General features: G+C 39.0%; 1 protein-coding gene across 10 annotated transcripts in view; it reads right to left on the reverse strand.

Moving 5' to 3' along the window:
- The window catches only part of LOC106088092 (CUGBP Elav-like family member 2), a 596808-nt gene that overhangs the window by 62030 nt on the left and 513461 nt on the right, over positions 1–21317 (reverse strand). For all 10 annotated transcript variants that reach the window (XM_059364556.1, XM_059364555.1, XM_059364554.1 and 7 more), the window contains one exon: positions 7736–8258. In XM_059364556.1, the coding sequence (XP_059220539.1) occupies positions 7736–8258 (523 nt within the window). The remainder of the gene's footprint in view (positions 1–7735; positions 8259–21317) is intronic.

Below are 21317 nucleotides of genomic sequence, written 5' to 3' on the forward strand. Positions count from 1 at the left end.
TAATTGCGGATTTTTTAAAAGAAAGTAAATGCATTTTTAATAAAGCTTAGAATGAACTTTAATCAAATATTCTTTTTTTACACCTTTTTTCTACAGCAAGCTAAAAGAACCAACTGATAACTGACAGAAGAAAGAATGCAATTACAGAGTCACAAGCTGTGAAAAAATTTGTCAACGCCGACTATATGAAAAATCCGCAATTACTTTTTGGGCAACCCAATATATGGACATTTTATATCAAAACATGATAGTCTATTGTGTGGAAAACGATGTGTTGGTGTATTCATATGAAAACCAATTCAGGGAATCAATAATTATGGAATTATTGTAATTGCCGAATACAAAGAATTGAGGTTGGTCACGGTGTAACATTACTTTTTGTAATTATTAACATAAATAATGGAAATAAAATTAAATTAAAATTATATTGAATGTTTTTTTTTTTGGTTCATTAGGGGGTGGAATAATCAATAACGGTTTGGTACTAACATCAATAACGGTCTGGTGCTAAAACCAATAACAGATTGGTATTAAAACCAATACCAGTTCGGCAGTACGACTTGTACCAAAAGGTACTAATAATGTTATGTTTCATCCATACCATTCGGTATGGTTTTTGTACCACACGGTGTTGTTTTACTATCAACACCGTATTGTATTGAAATGAGAACGTTTGGTATCAACTTTTCTCTAGGTGTAAATCAATCTAGGTAAATCTAGGCTTAATTTTGGAACAAAAAACTTGTTTTTTCTCTGATTTTATAAAAATCCTTAGCAATTTTTGCATTCCAAAACATTTAATAATTGAATAAATATTGGGTTGCCCAAAAAGTAATTGCGGATTTTTTAAAAGAAAGTAAATGCATTTTAATAAAACTTAGAATGAACTTTAATCAAATATACTTTTTTACACTTTTTTTCTAAAGCAAGCTTAAAGTAACAGAGTCACAAGCTGTGAAAAAATTTGTCAACGCCGACTATATGGAAAATCCGCAATTACTTTTTGGGCAACCCAATATGTTGCGTTCTCCCTTATTGAGTTTTATCATTCAGATTGAATGATGACACCACATGTTTTAATAAACGGCGATAAGATTAGCCGCTTAGCTAATCGGGGATAAAATTGTTCTCCATACAAACTAAACGAGAAAATCCGCTTAATAGGTAAATAAAATACAACTTAAGTTTTCACATCAAATTTGTTCTAAAATTTCAACTTTTTACCAGGCTTAATAATTTTTGTTTAGTTATTTTTTTGGTAATTACCTATTTGGAATATTTTAACCATCTTTTGCTACAGGTTTTACCAAACATTTGCCCCAATTTTTTGTAGAATAAATATTCTATTAAGAAATGCTTATGTTTTTTCTCATCTGTTACATTTCTTTTTCTTTTAGCAAAATTACTATAGCAAATCTTGCATACACTAATTAAAAATAAAAAATTGAATATGACATTAACAAATCAAAGAAATGATATTTAAAAAAATAATTTAAAATAAGAACGAAACAATGGGAGAAGGGGAAACCTATGGAAGGGGGTGCTGTACTTAGGAGTTTTTTCGAAAAGTGAATATATGGGGGGAAAAAGAGCAAAGTTATGTCGAAGTCATATGAAATAAAACTCAATAACGTCGGGACATTCTATGAGTCTATAGTCCGTCCGTCCGATCATAAAGCACAATCGTCAGTCTATTTCATTTATAAAGAAAACAAGTAAGGGCAGTCTAAAGTCGGGCGAAGTCGATCTTTTAATAACCTACACCACACTGGAGATGCAGGCTAAGTCGCCGAATTTAAAATTTGCTTAACTTTGATTAGTAGAATTTCGATTAAAATCCGTATATATTGTAGGAGCCACACACCCATAGAAAAAATCAAGCACGACGTTGCCAAAGTGACCACATTTGTTCACAAAAGTTAATCAACACACAGATGTTATTAGATCAACAACAACTATTTATAAACCAACTACAGTTATGTTCAACAAAACGTCAACAGCCGTTCACATTCTGACAACCCCTAGTGCAAAGTTTTTTAAAAGATTGCAAAATGATTTGGCCGATGAGTATCGAACCTATGTTCCATCAATCCCATTGTGTGTTTACAAACGCCTTACCACATCGCACCACGGGCGGCTATGGACATACAATGTTTTAATAGTCATTTAAACTTAAGGTTGGTATATATACACATTTCGCAGGGATGATGTTCACAACGGTGAGTGTATGAAACAACAACGTGTGTTCACAAAATCATCCACGCATGTTGACAATATTTCTAACAACACCTGTGTATGATAATGATAACGTTGGTGCATGATTTTGCAACATCAGTGCAGAGTAATTCGTTGTGGAAATTTTTGAGAAGATCGATTGATAAATGGGTTAGCAAAGGCCTTAAAAGTGAAAATCAGGAGATGCCTATATATGGCAGCTATATCTAAAACTGAACAAATATCTATGAAATTCATCAGTCATCAGAAGGGATAAGAGAAACCTTCGTGTCAAATTTTGTGAAGATCGGTTAACAAATTACTAAATTATTTAGTATTATTCAAAATCGGACGAAAATATATATGGGAGCTATATCTAAATCTGAACCGATTTCTCTTAATTTCCATAAGAATACCGGGAGTCATAAGGGTATCCTTTGTGACAAATTTTCGTGTGAATCGGTTAACAAATGATAAAATTATTGGCATAATAGTCCGAATCGGACGAACATATATAAGGCAGCTACATCTAAATCTGAACCGATTTCTTTGAAACTCAGCAATAATGTTGCGACCTGTACTTTGTACACAAATTAACATTGACAGACAGACGGACATAGCTAAATCGAACCAAAAAGTGATTCTAAGTCGATCGGTATACTTATCAATGGGTCTATCTCTATCTCTATCTCAAGTTACGGAAAACTACGACAAAATTTTAGCCAAATCAGACAAAAATTGTGACTTCCAAGGGTTCAAGACATAAACAAATGATATCGGTTTATATAGGAACTGTATCAGGTTATAGACCGCACTTGTCACCGTTGTTGGAAGTCTTAACAGAACATCACATGCCAAATTGTAACGTAATCGAACAAAAAATGCGGCTTCCAGGGGCTCAAGTCATTAAATCGTGAGATCAGTTTAAATGAGAGCTTTGTAAGGTTATATACCGATTTGAACCTTACCTGGCATGACTGTTGGAAATCTTAACAGAACACTACCTGTAAAATTTCAACCCAATCAGGTAACAATTGTGGCTTGTAGGGACTCAAGGATTCAAGTCGAAGGACCACTTTGTATGAGAACGATATCCAAATGGAGGCCATCGTAGCGTAGAGGTTTATATGTCCGCCTATGGCGTTGAAGGATTGTGTTAGAATCCTGGCGATAACATCAGAAAAAATGTTCAGAGGTGGTTATACCCTCCTAAACAATAAGACTACTCTACCCGTTGTTTTACATTATTGAAAGCACCTTCAATGTCAAGAAATGCTATGATTGTATATTCCTTGGCAGCGGGAGAACCCTCTATGTAGCCGACTAGGTTCTGAAAAGCTGTTTCAGTGTCTTTACTGTACGCATACTGTCGCGACAGGCGATCCCTGGGGTCTTTGCCCCAAGATATGTTCCTTTCAACCTCTCAAGAGTCTTCAGTATAAAGAATGAAAGACTAATAAGGCGAAAATCTTTCGCCTTCGTGTGGTAAGATTTTCCTGCTTTCGGAATGAAAATTAACTTCGTGTCCCTCCATTACAAAGGTATATATGACATGCTGATACAGGCAGAGTATATCTCCCTAAGCCAAGGAACCAGTCTATCAGACACAGCTTGTAAGTCAACCGGTCCTAGATCATCACGGCCTGGCGACGAAAAGAGTTGAAACTTCTTATCACCCAAAGGATCTCAGACACAATTTCCCTAATAACCTCCGACGAATGCCTACCTGAGACAACCTTTTCGGGCGCCACATTGTCCGTTGGAGAATTTAATGGGAAATGTTTATCAACGGGTAGTTCTAGTGTTTTCTCACTACACTGACTTCTGAATATACCCCACCGTAATAGGTCTCAAGGACATAGAGGCCTCGGATGTATCCTCGGCGGTGCTACAGAATTTCAAGCAGGATTTGTTCTGAGCCTTTCTCAGATCGACCTTATATTTTCTTATCTCAGCCTTAAAGATGTCTCAATAGTGTGGTGCTCTTATGGCTTTCGCTCTGTTGAGTTTCCTGCAGTCCTTCCTTGAACTAACCAGCTCTGGGTCCACCTTGGCGGTCGCTGTTTGCCCCTTGGCTTGGAACTGGGACATGTTGATACAAGTGAGTTATTCAGGGCCTTCGTGATCCGCTTGACCATTATGTCTATATCCTGCGCAGTTGCCACTTCCCTTTCTGGTCTAAAAGTCATACGTCCACCATTACCAATATATTATCTCTGGAAGAAAAAGGTGTAAAAGTGGTCGCGTATGCAGATGACGTGGCAATTGCGGTTAGGGGAAGATTCCCAGCACTCTAAGAGATATACTTCAGGTAGCTCTAGGTGTAACAGCAAAGTGGGCTACCGAAAATGATCTAGACGTAAATCTTTGCAAGACAGAAGTAGTTCATTTCAGCAGGAGATACAAGTTGCTTACAGTGGCACCTGTCTCCTTGTGTGGAGTGGAGAGAGTGTTCCATTTACAGAAAGCGCAAAATTCCTGGTTGTTTTGCTGGACAGGAACTTCAAATCCAACATTTTGGAAAGGGCAAGAAATGCAACTCTTGCCATATACACCTGCAAGAGAGCCATTAGCAAAAGTTGGGGGCGATTAGACCACGCGTCATACACTGGGTATATACTGCAGTTGTCAGACCTATAACGGTATATGGTGTTGTGGTCTGGTGGACGGCGCCCTAAAAGTCCACCTACTGTTCAATAGTTAACCGGATCCAAAGGATGGCTTGTTTGTGCAACACAGTTGCACTGAGAACGACACCATCTGATGCACTGAATTTAATGCTACATCTTATGCCTCTGGACATTGTAGCTTGACAAATTGCTGCGACTACTGCCGTGAGGTTAAGGGAGCTTTCTCATTGGTCATGTGGCGACTACGGACACTGTGTTATCATTGGTACAATATTCGACGTTCCAAGCAGTGTGGATTACACCCTACCTGAGCCACTTTTTGATAAAAAGTACGGTACCACTTTTCCTGATAGAACCGTTTGGAACTATGATATCCCTGGTAACAGAAGTTACATAGACTTCTTTACGGATGGTTCCAAACTAAATGACCAGGTGGGGTTTGGGATGTACTCTAAAGATCTAGAACTGGTTACCCGACCACTGCAGTGTGTATCAAACGGAGATCCTTGGAATTATGGAAGTGGTGGAGTGCCTAGGATATAATGTCATTACGATGATTGGCATTGATATCTCTGGAGAACCAATTTCTGAACACAAAACAGCCGTTGACTGTCGCAGATCTCTAAACGGGTTCAAAATTCACCTGTTTTGGGTGCAGGGCCACACAGATGTCCCAGGGAATTGTAAAGCGGACGAGCTTGCGGACCGTAACTGAATAGAAGACAAGCTAGCGTTCCAAGTTATGAGAGCTGAAATTATTTTGCGTGCTTTGTAATGGCTTGGGTAAAGAAAAAAGTGAAATTAAGTCACTTTTGAACAGCAGGAGATAGGCAGCACGTACGTCAGGTGAAGACAAAGAAACCTTGTTGACCACGAGCAAAGTAATTGGCCGGTCTGTGGTAAGTTGTGCAGCGCCAGTGGGGTCTCGTCAGCTTTGTGACACGCAGTGGAATAATATTCAGATCTGTCAGAATGCCGCCCTCTGAACTGCGACAGGCTGTCTCCTCAGTTCTCATCTGGACCACCTCCATCAGGAGACAAAGATCCTGCCAATAAACATAACTACAATACATGCTGTCTAAGCAATACCTTTTGGGCTGTTATCGCAGAGACCATCCAAATCATCATCTTGTGGATAGGTATCCACCGCCCAGAAGACTTAAGACTACATGATCTAGAGCTTGAGGTTCAGCGCTACAAGAGAGAATCTCTAGATCCAGCGGCATATCAAGCAGGTCTAGACATCATTCATACAGAAACGGTAGCAGATGCTCTAAATGGCTACCAGATGAATGAATTACCAGAATAGTTCGGGCTCAATTACGCAGCCGCCTCAACTCCCACAGAGCAAGAATTGATGTGGACATGCAAGATGAATGTCCCGATTGTAACCAGGGACAGCACGATACACGTTAACTGTTTTACTGCCCAGCCAGACCCACTCGACTCAGATCCAGATTTCTGTGGGCGCACCCCATCTTAATCGCAGAGTTCCTGGGTCTTGACACTCAACAAAATCAAGCAGACGAAAGATAGAACACCACAAACTGCTACAACAACAACGTATGTCACTGATAAAAGCAATTTTGATCCAAAAATACCAAAGCAAGTGCAAAAACACAACGGAGTATATCTTTGCCGATTAACAAAACTTGAAGTCTCATTCCTCTGCTTGCTTTGGCTTCATATGGCAATCATCTGAGTGGTGTTCATTTGCACACAACACACGATGTCCGTCGACCAAATTGGCAATCACATCAATCGAACGATTATTAAAACTTTCGCGCATCTCTCACTCTATTGTTTTTGTGCGTGTGTTTCTAACTAAGTTTGTTTTTATGTGGTATGCGATACAGACAATTGCTTTGGCCAAAGTGGCTATTGAGTGCCAAATTTTGGGTCTCATGCGGTTCTCCGGTGAAAACAACGGAGTATATCTATGCCGATCAACAGCACTTGATGTCTCATTCCTCTGCTTGCTTTGGCTTAATATGGCACTCATCTGAGTGGTGTTCATTTGCACACAACACACGATGTCCGTCGACCAAATTGACAATCACATCCACTGAAAGATTACTAAAACGTTCGCGCATCTCTCCCTCTATTGTTTTTGTGCGTGTGTTTCTAGCTAACTTTGTTTTTATGTGGCATGCGATACAGACAATTGCTTTGGCAAAAGCGGCTTTTGAGTGCCAAATTTTGGGTCTCATGCAGTTTTCTGGTGTACAGACATACTACTAATTGAAATTTGAAATGGTTAGAGCTGAGGGTCTTGCGAGACCATGCGCAAAATTTTTAGGCCCTAGGTGGTCCGGGCGCCCTGAAATTGGTCACTTCGGCATTTCGAAAACTTGTTCAGGCTGACAAATCTTAAATTTGGGTTCGATTTCAAAAAAGAAAATCCAAGAGCAGAGATATCAAGGTCCCGGTACCATGAAATAACCAAGATCGCAGTAAGAGAAATATTTATTTGGATCCGATCAGACATGACCATTAGGTGGTGTAACCATCCACTTTGACATTTTCTCCCGTTTTTCTACAAAATTCATTTTTAAAACCAAAAGTACAGCACACCCCCTTGCCATAGGTGTAAAAGACAAACAAAAAGTGTGGAAAACTAAAAAAATAAAGAAAAACAACTAAAACATTACAGAAAATTTTTATGATTTTTCTTTTTGAAAAAAAAAAAAAAATTAAAACTAGAATTACAAGAATAGGTGGAAAACACAATGCTCGAGTTTGAGAACGAGATAGAAAGAAAACAAGGGCGAAAAACACAGTTTGAAAATTTTGTCGTTCTCTGCCTTGGATTTCTCAAAGGCAAATCTAACACAAAAAAATGAAGAAGTTTCCTAACACAAAACGATTTGCACACTTTATCGCACACTTACCTTGCAAATAGTGGGCCGGCTGGAGGCCATAGGCCTGTAATTGTTGGAATAGTTGCATTTGAGCAGCGGCAGCTGAATTTGGTAGCATTCCATCGGCTGTGGTCAGATATGGCGATGTCGGCTGGGTGGCACTATTGGGACTTGGAACAAACATGCTGGCCGTGGAGGTGGGTATGAGCGCTGTGGAGGCTCCACCCGCTGTGGGCATTGTGGCTGGCGCTGCTGACATGGCAGCCAGAGACGCCATGGTGTGCTGGGAACGTGCGCCAGCCGCAGAGGCGGCCACCGGTGTGGATACCAATTGGGTGGTTGAACTTAAAGCGGTTGCCGGAGCCGCAGGTGCTGTAGTTAAGGCACCCAAAACTGCTCTGGGAGCCGCAGTCGGTGTGGTCAAAGCAGTTATGCCACACAAACCCACCTGAAGCTGTTGAAATTTCTTTTGGTCCTTTTCCTTTTGCGTATCGGCAAATTTTACCACAAGAGGTGCGGAACAACCTTCCATGGTTTGGCTATGATGAAGAGCCTGCAAAAAACAAAAAATTAAATAAAAAGGTTAGCAACATTTTATGGTTGGCTTTATGCAAACAAACAAGCATCCTATGAAATTTACTTTTACTAGCATTCATATATGAATCTACACTATTTGTCTTGCTAAAGTGAAAGTAAGATGGCCTTTGCACCACACACTCACACACACATACATAATATATGCCTTACCGGAACGTAAATGCCATTGCTAGGACATGTTTAAACATTTACAGGACCATTGTTTTAAAGTGGGTAGGGTTTGTTATTCATATCTCGACATGCATATTTAATAAAGTAGCATGGCACCTATATGGGACATTTCGATAATATTTTGATCCATGTTGAGTATTCCTATAGGCATGCCTCCTGGAATGCCTGTAGGAATTCTTACCCGATTTGGTTGAAGATTTGCACGAAGTGTTTTGTTATGACTTCCAACAACTGTGCTAAGAATGGTTCAAAGTACGGTCCATAACCTGATATAGCTGTCATATAAACCGATCTGGGATCTTGACTTCTTAGGCCTCTAAAGGGCGCAATTCGTACCCGATTTGGTTGAAGATTTGCACGAAGTGTTTTGTATGACTTCCAAAAACTGTGCTAAGTATGGTTCAAAGTACGGCCCATAACCTGATATAGTTGTCATATAAACCGATCTGGGATCTTGACTTCTTAGCCCTCTAGAGGGCGCAATTCTTACTCGATTTGGTTGAAGATTTGCACGAAGTGTTTTGTTACGACTTTCAAAAACTGTGCTAAGTATGGTTCAAATCGGAACATAACCTGATATAGCTGCCATATAAATCGATCTGGGATCTTGATTCATAAGGCCTCTAGGGTGTGCAATTCTCATCCGATTTGGCCGAAATTTTGAAAAACGGCTTCTGTTGCACGTTCTAGCGAAAACTCCATGTTAAAATCACAGCATTTGGTGCAGTCTTGGAGTACATCCAAATCCACAAAAACTAATTTTTTTTCCTTATGAAATGCTTGTAAGAGAATGGAATGCAATGCCAAATGAAATACCTAACTGGAATACCTTAATGGAATCCCTAAATGGAAACCCTAAAGGAATGGGCCCAAAGATCCCTAAAGGAATCCCTATATGGAATCCCAAATGCAATTCATTGAATGCGTAATGTAATGCCTTTAGGGAAACCATAATAAAATGTCAATAAAGAAAGCCCTGATTGAATGCCTTTAAGGAATCTTTTTTTCAAATGCCTATAAGGAATCTCTTATGGTATGCCAATAAGCAATCCCCAAACAGTTCAATTCAAAATTCACAACATTTTAAAGTATATCCAGTTCTCCAAAAACTAAATTTTGTCTACATCTTTGTAATCGGGTAATCGCTTATGAAATGCTTGTAAGGGAATGCAAATCAATCCCAAATGGAATGCCCAATTGGAATCCCTAATGGAGTGCCTAAATCGAAACCCTAACAGAAAACCTAACGGAATGTCAACAAAGATCCCTCATGGAATCCCTATATGGAATTACAAATGGAATCCCTAATGTAATGCCTATATGGAAACCCTAATTAAATGTCTATGAAGAAAGCCTGATGGGGTGTCTATAAGAAATTCCTGATTGAATGCCTTTAAGAAATCCTTCATGGAATGCCTACAAGGAATCCCTAATTGTATGCCAATAAGGAATCTCCAAAGTGATGCCAATAAGAAATCACTAATGTGATGTAGAAAAAATGTCGACAGTTCCAAAGACTAAATTTTTTCTACTTCTTTGGAAAAATTTTTTTTTCTGGCTATGTAATCCCTTATGAAATGCAATCCCAAATGGAATGCCTAACTGGAAAACCCCTAATGGATTCCCCAATGGAATGCCTAAATAGAAACCCAAACGGAATGTCCACAAAGATCCCTAATGGAACCCCTAATGGAATCCCTATATGGAATCCCTATATAGAATGCCTAATGGAATGCATATATGGAAACCCTAATGAAATGCTTATAAATAAAGCCCTATGTGGTGCCTATAAGAAATTCCTGATTGAATACCTTTAAGGAATTCTTCATGAAATGCCTACAAGGAATCCCTAATGGTATGCCGATACGGAATCCCTAATCCGATGCATATAAGGACCTTAAATGGAATGCCTATGGGAAACCCCTAATGAAATACTTATAGGGAATCCCTAGTCGGATCCATATTAGGTTGATGTTTATAAGGATTTAATAATGGAATGAAAATTATAATGGAAATCCCTGATAAGATGACTTTGGGAAATCGCTAATGGAATAACTAATGGAATATAAAATCCATAGTGGGATGCCCGTAAGTAATCCCCTATTGGATATCTGTGAGGTATTCCGAATGAGATGCCAATGAGAATCTCTTATGGGATGCCTATAGGGAATCCCAAATGATATATCTACAGAGAATCGCAAATGGAATGTCGATAAGAAATCTTTTACAGCATGTCTATAAGTAATCCCTTTAAATATGCCTATAAGATATCCCTTACAGGATGCCCATAACGAATGCCTAGAAGGAATCCCTAATGGTATACCAATATGAAATCCCCAACCAAAGAGATGTCAACAAGAAATCACTAATGGAATGTCTAAAAGAATCCCTAATGCGATGCCTAGAAGAATCTCAAATGGAATGCCTACAAAAAATACCCATTGGGATACATATAGGTAATCTCTTTGGGTATTTCTATTAGGCATTCCATTAGGGATTCCATTAGACATTTCATTAGTGATTTCTTATTCAATAATGGGATAACTATAGGAAATCGCTAATGGAATGACTTCTAAAAGTCCCAAATCGGATGGTCATAAGTAATCCCCAATTGGATATCTGTAGGGTATACCGAATGAGATGCCTAAAGAAAATCTCTAATGGGATGCCAATGAGAATCCCTTATGGGATGCCTATAAGGAATGGGATACCAACAGAGAATTGCAAATGGAATGTCTATAAGAAATCCTTTACAGGATGCCTATAAGCAATGCACCCAAGGAATCCCTTACGGGAAACCTGGTTGGGGGAGTGTTTTGGGAAAGGGGCGGTGTCCCAAAGACATGGTCCAATTAGATTCGTATTTTACTTCCAAATACCTTTTATTTAAGCCCCATATTGCCATAGTCAGTAAATAAGACCTGTTGGGAGTGGGGTTTTTTGGGGAAGGGGTAGACCCAAAGAAACTTGGTCCCCCAGTTGGATATCAGATTCCTATTTTGCTCGCAAATACCTTTCGTTTGAGGCCCATATTTCCATGGTCGGTAAATTTGTCCGATTTAGGGGTTTTTTGGGGGTTGGGGTGGTCCCCCTAACACTTGGTCCGACAATTGAATATCAGATACGTTTTCTCACCCTTAATACCTTTCATTTGAGTCCCATATTGTTGTGATTGGTCTTAATAAATATTTGGTAAGGTTTGAGGGTGGGGAGGCCCCCTAGGTACCTCAACCGAAATTTTGATACTAAACTTTTAGTTTTAGGTTACTTTAAGAAAGCACACAAAATCTCTTAAATCGCATCACCCATCACCGAGATCTGGCGTTTCTGAAAATTAGGGTAAGGGGGAGTGTCCGCCCCCCTTCCGATACCAAAAAATGTAGTACCCAATATTCATCACGAGATTATAATGCCCCATCAGTGAAAATTTCATGAAAATCGGTTCGCCCGTTTCTGAGTTTCTAAGGAACACACAAACCAACATACAAACAAACAAACCGGCAAACAAATACAAAAAGATTTTTATATATAGGAAGATATATGGGAGATATATTTGAATCCTGAGAGGGTGGCAACCCTGCATCACACGGATTTAGTTTTTACATGTACTAAAACATACATAACTGCCAAAAAAAATGTGAGCACTGTTTTTATACCCTCCACCATAGGATGGGGGTATACAAATTTCTTCATTCTGTTTGTAACACCTCGAAATATGCGTCTGAGACCCCATAAAGTATACATACTCTTGATCGTCATGGCATGGTCTGTCCGTCCGTCTGTCTGTCGAAAGCACGCTAACTTTCGAAGGAGTAAACCTAGCCGCTTGAAATTTTGCACGAATACTTTTTAATTGGTATAGGTCGGTTGGAATTGTAAATGGGCCAAATCGGTCCATATTTTGATATATCTGCCATATAAACCGATCTCGGGTCTTAACTTCTTGAGCCTCTAGAGGGCGCAATTTTTATACGATTTGACTAAAATTTTGCACGTGGTGTTTTGGTATCACTTCCAATAACTGCGCATAGTATGGTTCAAATCGGTACATGTTTTGATATACAGGGTGGCTGATGAAAGCCGCTACCAAAAAAAAATGTAATAACTTTTTTTCTATTTAATAATAATAATTTAATAATTAATTTAATTAATTAATTAATTAATTTAATTAATAATAATTTAATAATTAATTTAATAATTTAATTTAACATGAATAAAAGAAAAATGTATTCCATACACCGAAAAAAAAATGTAGCAATATTCATCATTGTAGCAATATTCATCAGCCACCCTGTAGCTGTCATATAAACCGATCTTGGGTCTTGACTTCTTGAGCCTGTAGAGGGCGCAATTCTCATCCGATTTGACTGAAATTTTGCACGTGGTGTTTTGGTATCACTTCCAATAACTGCGCATAGTATGGTTCAAACCGGTACATGTTTTGATATAGCTGTCATATAAACCGATCTTTGGTCTTGACTTCTTGAGCCTGTAGAGGGCGCAATTCTCATCCGATTTAACTGAAATTTTGCACGTAGTGTTTTGGTATCACTTTCAACTCGGTTCATAATCTGGTATAGCTGTCATATAAACCGATATTGGGTCTTGACTTCTTGAGCCTGTAGAGAGTGCAATTCTCATCCGATTTGACTGAAATTTTGCATGAGGTGTTTTTTTATGTCTTCCAATAATCGTGCTAAGTATGGCGCAAATCGGAACATAACCTGATATAGCTGCCACATAAACCGATCTGGGATCGATTTGGCAGAAATTTTGTACAACGGCTTCTCTCATGACCTTCAACATACGTGTCTAATATGGTTCCATATAAACCTATCTCCCGATTTTGCTTCTTGACCCGCTACAAGGCGCAATTCTTATCCGTATGAACTGAAATAGTACACAAAGACTTCTAGAAAGTTTAACATTTATTTATCGTCCGAATGGTACTATAACTCGATATAGCTCCAATAGCATAACAGTTCTTATTCAATATTATTTGTTTGCCTAAAAAGAGATACCGCGCATAGAACTCGACAAATTCGATCCATGGTGGGGGGAATATAAGATTCGGCTCGACCAAACTTAGCCCGCTCTTACTTGTTTAAAGTGGATTTCTTTTGGTAGACCACCTCGTATGAGGTATACATACCAATGAGTTTCCTTGGGGAAATATTGGGTTGCCCAAAAAGTAAATGGGGATTTTTCATATAATCGGCGTTGACAAATTTTTTCACAGCTTGTGACCTGTAATTGCATTCTTTCTTCTGTCAGTTATCAGCTGTTAGTTTTAGCTTGCTTTAGTTTTATTAAAAATGCATTTACTTTCTTTTAAAAAATCCGCAATTACTTTTTGGGCAACCCAATACTAAATGAGCTGCCTTAAAAAATTCCCTACACACCAACGAAATGCCTAGATGGCTTGCCTCCTTAATACAGGAAAACTCCTCTCCCTTCATATTTCCCTAATGGCTCATGAAGCTGAATGGCAAAGTAGACGATCGGCCGTTAAAACATTTTGAAATGTCCCATATATGCATTTAATCACTCCCCCCTACCGTTTTCCACATACGATACTCATTGGGTTGCAAAGCCATATTCATGATGTCACCCTATTCACAACATACCCACTCATCAGTTACTGATTCATGTCGACATGCTATTCTCCACCCCCCTCTGCCTTTTGAATGTCTCCGTCTATCTGCCTGTGGTGTAGCAAAATTTTTTGTTTACCGGAAATTTGTAATTTTCCTTGTTTCCTGTGCAATCTTACACAACCATTTTGTGGTTGACTATTTCCGCTGTAACCACAATGCAGGCATATCCAAAGGCATAAGCCCACACCCAAGTAACTATGGCATCCTCCAACTGCAGTCTCCAGTGTCAGGGTGTGTGTACGCTTGAGTGTTGTACGTGTTTATGGGTGTAAATGCCATATATTGCCATTCTTCCTTCTAGGAGGATCCACATTTCGTTGTCTTCTCTGTCTTGGCTAAGGGTAGCTGACATTTCTTATTATTGTGGTTGTTATGCTAGTTGTTCGCTCTCTCTCTCTCTATTGTGCAATACATTAAGGAAATACACACCAATTCATTCAAGGAAGAAGGTCCTTAATAATACATAAATATACCCCATTCATATGACACTTTGTAAAGATTGTGGCATTTGTATTTGTAATTAATTTGAATTTAATGAGTGATAAAAGAAATGTGAAGGGTAAGGGATGGAAGGCAAAGGAGAAATCTACACATTTTTATGATAATGATGGTCATTTCTGGTAATTTAATGAAATTTAAAAACAATGAAAAGGGGCAAATAAAGTTCCTATTCAGATAACAATGCAGTATATGCAGTTGAAATGCAAATGATTTGCCTAAACTGCATTAATATGCGTAATGTTCGAAACTTAAAGCATACTTTTAGGCATGTTTTATATGTTGGGTGAAGAGATTAGGGTTGCCACACTTCTTGCATAGTATTACAATTTTTCTGTAGAAAAAGTTGCCCAAAATTTAAAAAAGAGTAAAGAAAAGGCTTTTTGTAAGTGCTTTTTACTCTTTAAAAGAGAGACTATATTGAACCCTTCTTTAATAGATCAATCACCCAATTTGACATATGCATGAATCCATAGTATTCTCTTAGAATTTCAATCCGTAATGTTAAATATACCATTTTATTACAAAAACTGTCCTCTTTACAAAAGTATCCCCCTGGACAGGTGTTGGCAATTTACACTAAATTGTACTACCTACCATATGCTTGGTTTCCCATGCTTATATATGGCCCCCATTTATCACCTTGGCCAATATAGATGTCACACAATTCGTTGGCTTTAAGCTTTATGGCCAAGTGGAGTTTTTTGTTTGGTTTCTTTAACCCAAAGGCCAATAAAAGAATGAAATCCCTTAGACCACATATAAAACATAAACTCGTTAGCAATGTGGCCATAAAACAAATGCCCACGAAATTTGCTAAGAAAGAAAAATAGGCCATAAATTTTGCATATATCCTAGTTTTACAGAAACACACACATAAACACACTCACACATAGCCGACTTTGGTCGCATTAGCACAATAATATAAATGTCCCTATTATGTGTAAAGCTGCTGCATGCTACTCCTATGCATATGCCCACAGCAATGGGTTTCATGCGAGCCTTGCTGTGCCTAATGGCAGACCACAGAAGTGTGGTGGCAGCAATGCCACCACACTATGCTGTCAATGCAAATGTGAAAATCACGTTTTACAATTTTTGGCACAAGAAAAAAAAAAACAAAAAAATAATCCTAAACTTAAATTTCAAAATGACGTGAGCAATTTGCTGGTACAAACGCTGATGAATTGCAATTTATTGCAACTTATGTAAACCTCGAATGAGGGGGGCGGAATTACATATACAATAGAGGAGGAAACAAAATAAACGGTTTGAAGTTCACATTGGAGGCAGGAATTGTTGTTGCACAGAAAAAATTAACTCGTAGAAAAAATCAACTACCAAAAATGCACCTATGTATGTAGAATTTTAAATGCTCAAATAATTCGAACATTGAATTGAAGACATAATTGAAACTGAAAAACATTGACAGACAAAATACTTGAAATTTTGTGCATTCTTTAGTTGAGGTAGGGACCATTTTCATTGATGTCTAAAAAATTAAAAAAACAAGTAAGAAGGCGTTAAGTTCGGCCGGGCCGAACTTTGGATACCCACCACCTCGGGAATATAACTAAACCAAATGGGCCAAAAACCTTAAATCGCGAGATCGGTCTATATGGCAGCTATATTCAAATCTGGAACGATATGTGCCATATTGGAGAAAGATGTCAGGTGGCCTAACTTAACTCACTGTCCCGAATTTTGGCAAATTCGGGCAATAAATGCGCCTTTTATGGGCCCAAAACCTTAAATCGAGAGATCGGTCTATATGGCAGCTATATCTAAATCTGGACCGATCTGGGCAAAATTGAAGAGGGCTGTCGAAGAGCCAAACAGAACTCACTGTCCCAAATTTCGGCGAAATAGGGTAATAAATGCTCCTTTTATGGGCCAAAAACCTTAAATCGAGAGATCGGTGTATATGGCAGCTATATTCAAATCTTAACCGATCTGTGCCATATTACAGAAAGATGTCGAGGGGCCTAACTTAACTTACTGTCCCAAATTTCGGCGAAATCGGACAGTAAATGCACCTTTTATGGGCCCAAAACCTTAAATCGAGAGATCGGTCTATATGGCAGCTATATACAAATCTGAACGGATTGGGGTCAAATTGCAATAATATGTCTAAGAGTCTAACAAAACTCACTGTTCCAAATTTTGGTGAAATCGGACAATAAATGCGCCTTTTATCCACTCAATACCTTAAATCGGGAGTTCGGTCTATATGGCAGCTATATCCAAATCTGGTACGGTCTGGGCCAAATTGCAAAACGATGTCAAGGGGCCTAACACAACTCACTGTCCCAAATTTCGGCGAAATTGTCTAATTAATGCGCCTTTTATCTGCCTAAGACCTTAAATCGAGAGATCGGTCTATATGGCAGCTATATTCAAATCTGGACCGATCTGGGCCAAATTGAAAAACGCTATCAAGGGGCCTAACACAACTCCTTGTCACAAATTTAGGCGAAATCGTACAATAAATGCGCCTTTTATCCACCCAAAACCCTAAATCGAGAGATCGGTCTATATGGCAGCTGTATCCAATTCTGGACCGATCTGTGCCATATTGCAAAAAATTGTTGATGAGCCTAACGTAACTCATTGTCCTAAATTTCGGCGAAATCGGACAATAAATGCTCCTTTTATGGCCCCAAAATCTTAAATCGAGAGATCGGCAGATATGGTAGCTATATCCAAATCTGAACCGATTGGGGTCAAATTGCAAAAATATGTCTACGAGTCTAATAAAACTCACTGTTCCAAATGTTGGCGATATCGGACAGTAAATGAGCCTTTTATCCACCCAAGACCTTAAATCGGGAGTTCGGTCTATATGGCAGCTATATCCAAATCTGGACCGATCTGGGCCAAATTGCAAAACCATGTCAAGGGGCCTAACACAACTCACTGCACCAAATTTTGGCAAACTCGGCAATAAATTCCCCTTTTATGTGCCCAAAACCTTAATCGGTTCATATGGCAGCTATATCCAAATCTGGATCGATCTGGGCCAAATTGAAATGGGATGTTGACTGGCCTAACACAACTTACTGTCCAAATTTCAGCAAAATCGAATAATAAATTTGGCTTTTATGGGCCTAAGACCTTAAATCGGCGGGTCGGTCTATGTGGGGGCTATATCAAGATATAGTCCGATAAGCCCATCTTCAAACTTAACCTGCTTATGGACAAAAAAGAACCTGTGCAAAGTTTCAGCTCAATATCTCTATTTTTAAAGACTGTAGCTTGATTTCAAAGGACAGACGGACGGACATGGCTAGATCCCCTTAGATTTTAACGCTGATCAATAATATATATATATACCTTATAGTGTCGGAAATGGATATTTCGATGCGTTGCAAATGGAATGACAAAATGAATATACCCCCATCCTTCGGTGGTGGGTATAAAAAAGTGCGTTTCCATATAAAATCCCATACAAAAGGTACAAGGCCCCTGTGACCTTGTACTTCGACAACGGGAACGGTTGACTCAACCGCGAAGGGTTAAATAAAGCGTACTACCATATAGCTCACCAAACTCCTATGCCATTTATGACTTGCAAACCTAGGTTCGAACCCCCCGGCCGGTCAAAAAAACATTTTATATTAATATCCACCACCATAGGATGGGGGTATACATTCCGTTTGTAACACCTCTAAGACCTTTTAAAGTATATACGTATATCCTCGATCGTCTCGATGTTCCTCAGAACGATTCATGAGTCCATCTAGCCATGTCCGACCGTCTGTCGAAATCGCGATAGCGGTCGAACGCCTTAAACTAGCCGCTTGAAATTTGCACAGATACTTAATATTGATGTAGGTTGTTGGGGATTGCACTGCGCCATATCGGTTCAGATTTAGATATAGCTCCCCTATAATCCGATCTTCCGATTTGATTTCTCAAGCCCCTGGAAGCCGCATCTCTTGTCCAATTTGGCTGAAATTTTGCATGTGCTGTTCCGTTATGACTTCCAACAACTGTTTTAAGCACGGTCTGAATCGGTTTATGACCTGATATAACTCCCATATAAACCGATCTGCCGATTTGACATCTTGATCTTCTGGAAGCCGCAATTTTAGCCCGATTTCGCTAAAATTTCACTATTTCCAATTTCAAAACAATCGAATTATAAATGCGCCTGTCATGGCTATAAGACCCAATATCGATACCATATTTGGCATGGATGTCAAAGACCTCTCCGTTCCAAGTTTTATCGAAATTGGTTAATGTTTGCCCTTTTTATGACCGACCATAAGACCCCAAATCAGGCAGCGGTATCTCACTAAAGTTATATGTGGACCATACTCGGTCCGTATAGCGAGAGACCTGGTGCAACTCACTTTCTCACATTTCAGCGAAATCGGGTAATAAATGTGAGTTATATGGCCTATGACCCTATACCTAGAAATCAGGCTATATCGAGGTCATAATTGGCATGGTTGTCAAACCGTACTGTTCCGAATTTCAATGAAATCGGGTAATAAATGGTGCTTTTGTAGGCTTAAGACCCAACAACGCCATATCGGTCTATTTGGCAGCTATATCCATTTATAGTTCGTTCGATCTGGATCTCAACTCACTGTTCCAAATTTTAGCGAAATCGTGATATAACTGCGCGTGTTGTACCCTATGCCGGGAAACGGGACCATACTATCAGCATCGGTACCTTTTTTGGTAAGAAAAACCCACCGTTTGAAATTTCAGGAAAATCGCCTGTTTTTGGGCTCAAGACCTTAAATCGGTTTATATGGCAGCTATATCCAAATGTGATCCCACTTAGCCTTGTTTGGAACATAGTCTGTGTACGGATGAAATACGAATTTGTGCAAAATTTCAGCTCAATATCAACGGATTTTGAGATTGGAAATCGCTCTGCTCCTGGTTCAGAAAATTTCGCTCCCGCTCCGACAAAAATAGGTCTACTCCGCTCCGCACCACGCTCTATTCCGATGAACATATGTTTATATAGATGTTGATGCAAGTATGGTTCAAATAAATGTTTAACCTGATATTGCTTCTTGAGCTTCTAGAGGGCGCAATGCTCATCCGATTTGGCTGAAATCGTTCACATTGTCGTTGAGGAATGACTTCCAACAACTGTGCCAAGTATGGTCTACATCACTCCATAACCTGATATAGCCGTCATATAAACCGATCTCCCAATTAGACATCTTGAGCTTCTAGAGGGCGTAATTCTTATCCAATTTGGTTGAAATTTTGAAACGGTCGTTTTTATTTGACTTCCAACAAGTATGGTCTAAAAATCGGTTGATAACTTGATGCAGATCTCCCATTTTGATACTCTGAGCCGCTGGAGGCTGCAATTTTTACTCGATTTGCCTGACATTTTGGAGGAGGAATTTTTCTAAGACTTCTAAGACAAGTACGGTCCATATCAGTCAATAGCTTGATGTTGCTGATATATATGTTGTGAAAAAATGATTCAAAGAACTTGACAAATGCGATCCATGGTGTAGGGTATATAAGATTCGGCCCAGCCGAACTAAGCAAACTTTACTTGTTTTCTATAGCCTCCACCATAGGATTGGGGTATACTAATTTGGTCATTCCGTTTGCAATACATCGAAATATTGATCTGGGAACCAATGAGAGACAATTTTCAAACCGGTGAAACAACTGGCCCAAAGTTATCTACGTAGGGTCAACGGTTCAATTCGTAGGACATGCATATTTTACGCCCATATGGATTTTCAGCGAATCAGCCAGATATTGGACCGATTTGACAAAATTTTGCACGAAGTGCTTTGTTACGACTTCCAACTGTACTTTATATGGTTCAAAAAGTCTATAATATTATATAGCTGCCATATAAACCGATCTGGGATATTGATTTCTTAAGCCTCTAGAGGGCGCAGTTCTCTCCCGATTTTGCATGAAGTGTTTTGTTATGACTTGCAACAATTGTGTTAAGTATGGTTGTTATTGGTCCATAACCTGATATAGCTGCCATATAAACCGATCTAGTATCTTGACTTTTAAGCCAATAGAGGGCGCAGTTCTCCACTCCAACGACCTGTTGGATTATAAGGGGTCTCCTTAAATACAATTAACGGGTACACTTTGAAAGCCCCTGCACCTGCATTGTATATGGTTGCATATGTTCCTACCGTCTCTTAATTAACGACGCAATGGGGCGAATCGGACTTTCGAGTGAATTGACTTCGGTGGGCTAGCCATCGAACCTAACCAAACTAATAGGTACCTGATGAAAGGTATACAAATCCTGCCCAGTTTTGTAAAAATTACCACATGCCTTGATCGACCAACCACGCACAGTGGAAGAAATTTGAAAAAAAACTATTGGGTTGCCCAAAAAGTAATTGCGGATTTTTCATATAGTCGGCGTTAACAAATTTTTTCACGGCTTGTGACTCTGTAATTGCATTCTTTCTTCTGTCAGTTATCAGCTGTTAGTTTTAGCTTGCTTTAGAAAAAAAGTGTAAAAAAAGTATATTTGATTAAAGTTCATTCTAAGCTTTATTAAAAATGCATTTACTTTCTTTTAAAAAATCCGCAATTACTTTTTGGGCAACCCAATAGTAAAAATATGCCGTGTGAGAAAATTGAAAAAATTCTAAGAAAAAAAAAACGAATAGAGATATCTTATTAATTCTTTTAGGGGGCTGTTAAAAGGCGCCCGGACAATCTAGGAC

Source organism: Stomoxys calcitrans, chromosome 3, assembly GCF_963082655.1.
Source record: "Stomoxys calcitrans chromosome 3, idStoCalc2.1, whole genome shotgun sequence".
Lineage (NCBI taxonomy): Eukaryota > Metazoa > Arthropoda > Insecta > Diptera > Muscidae > Stomoxys > Stomoxys calcitrans.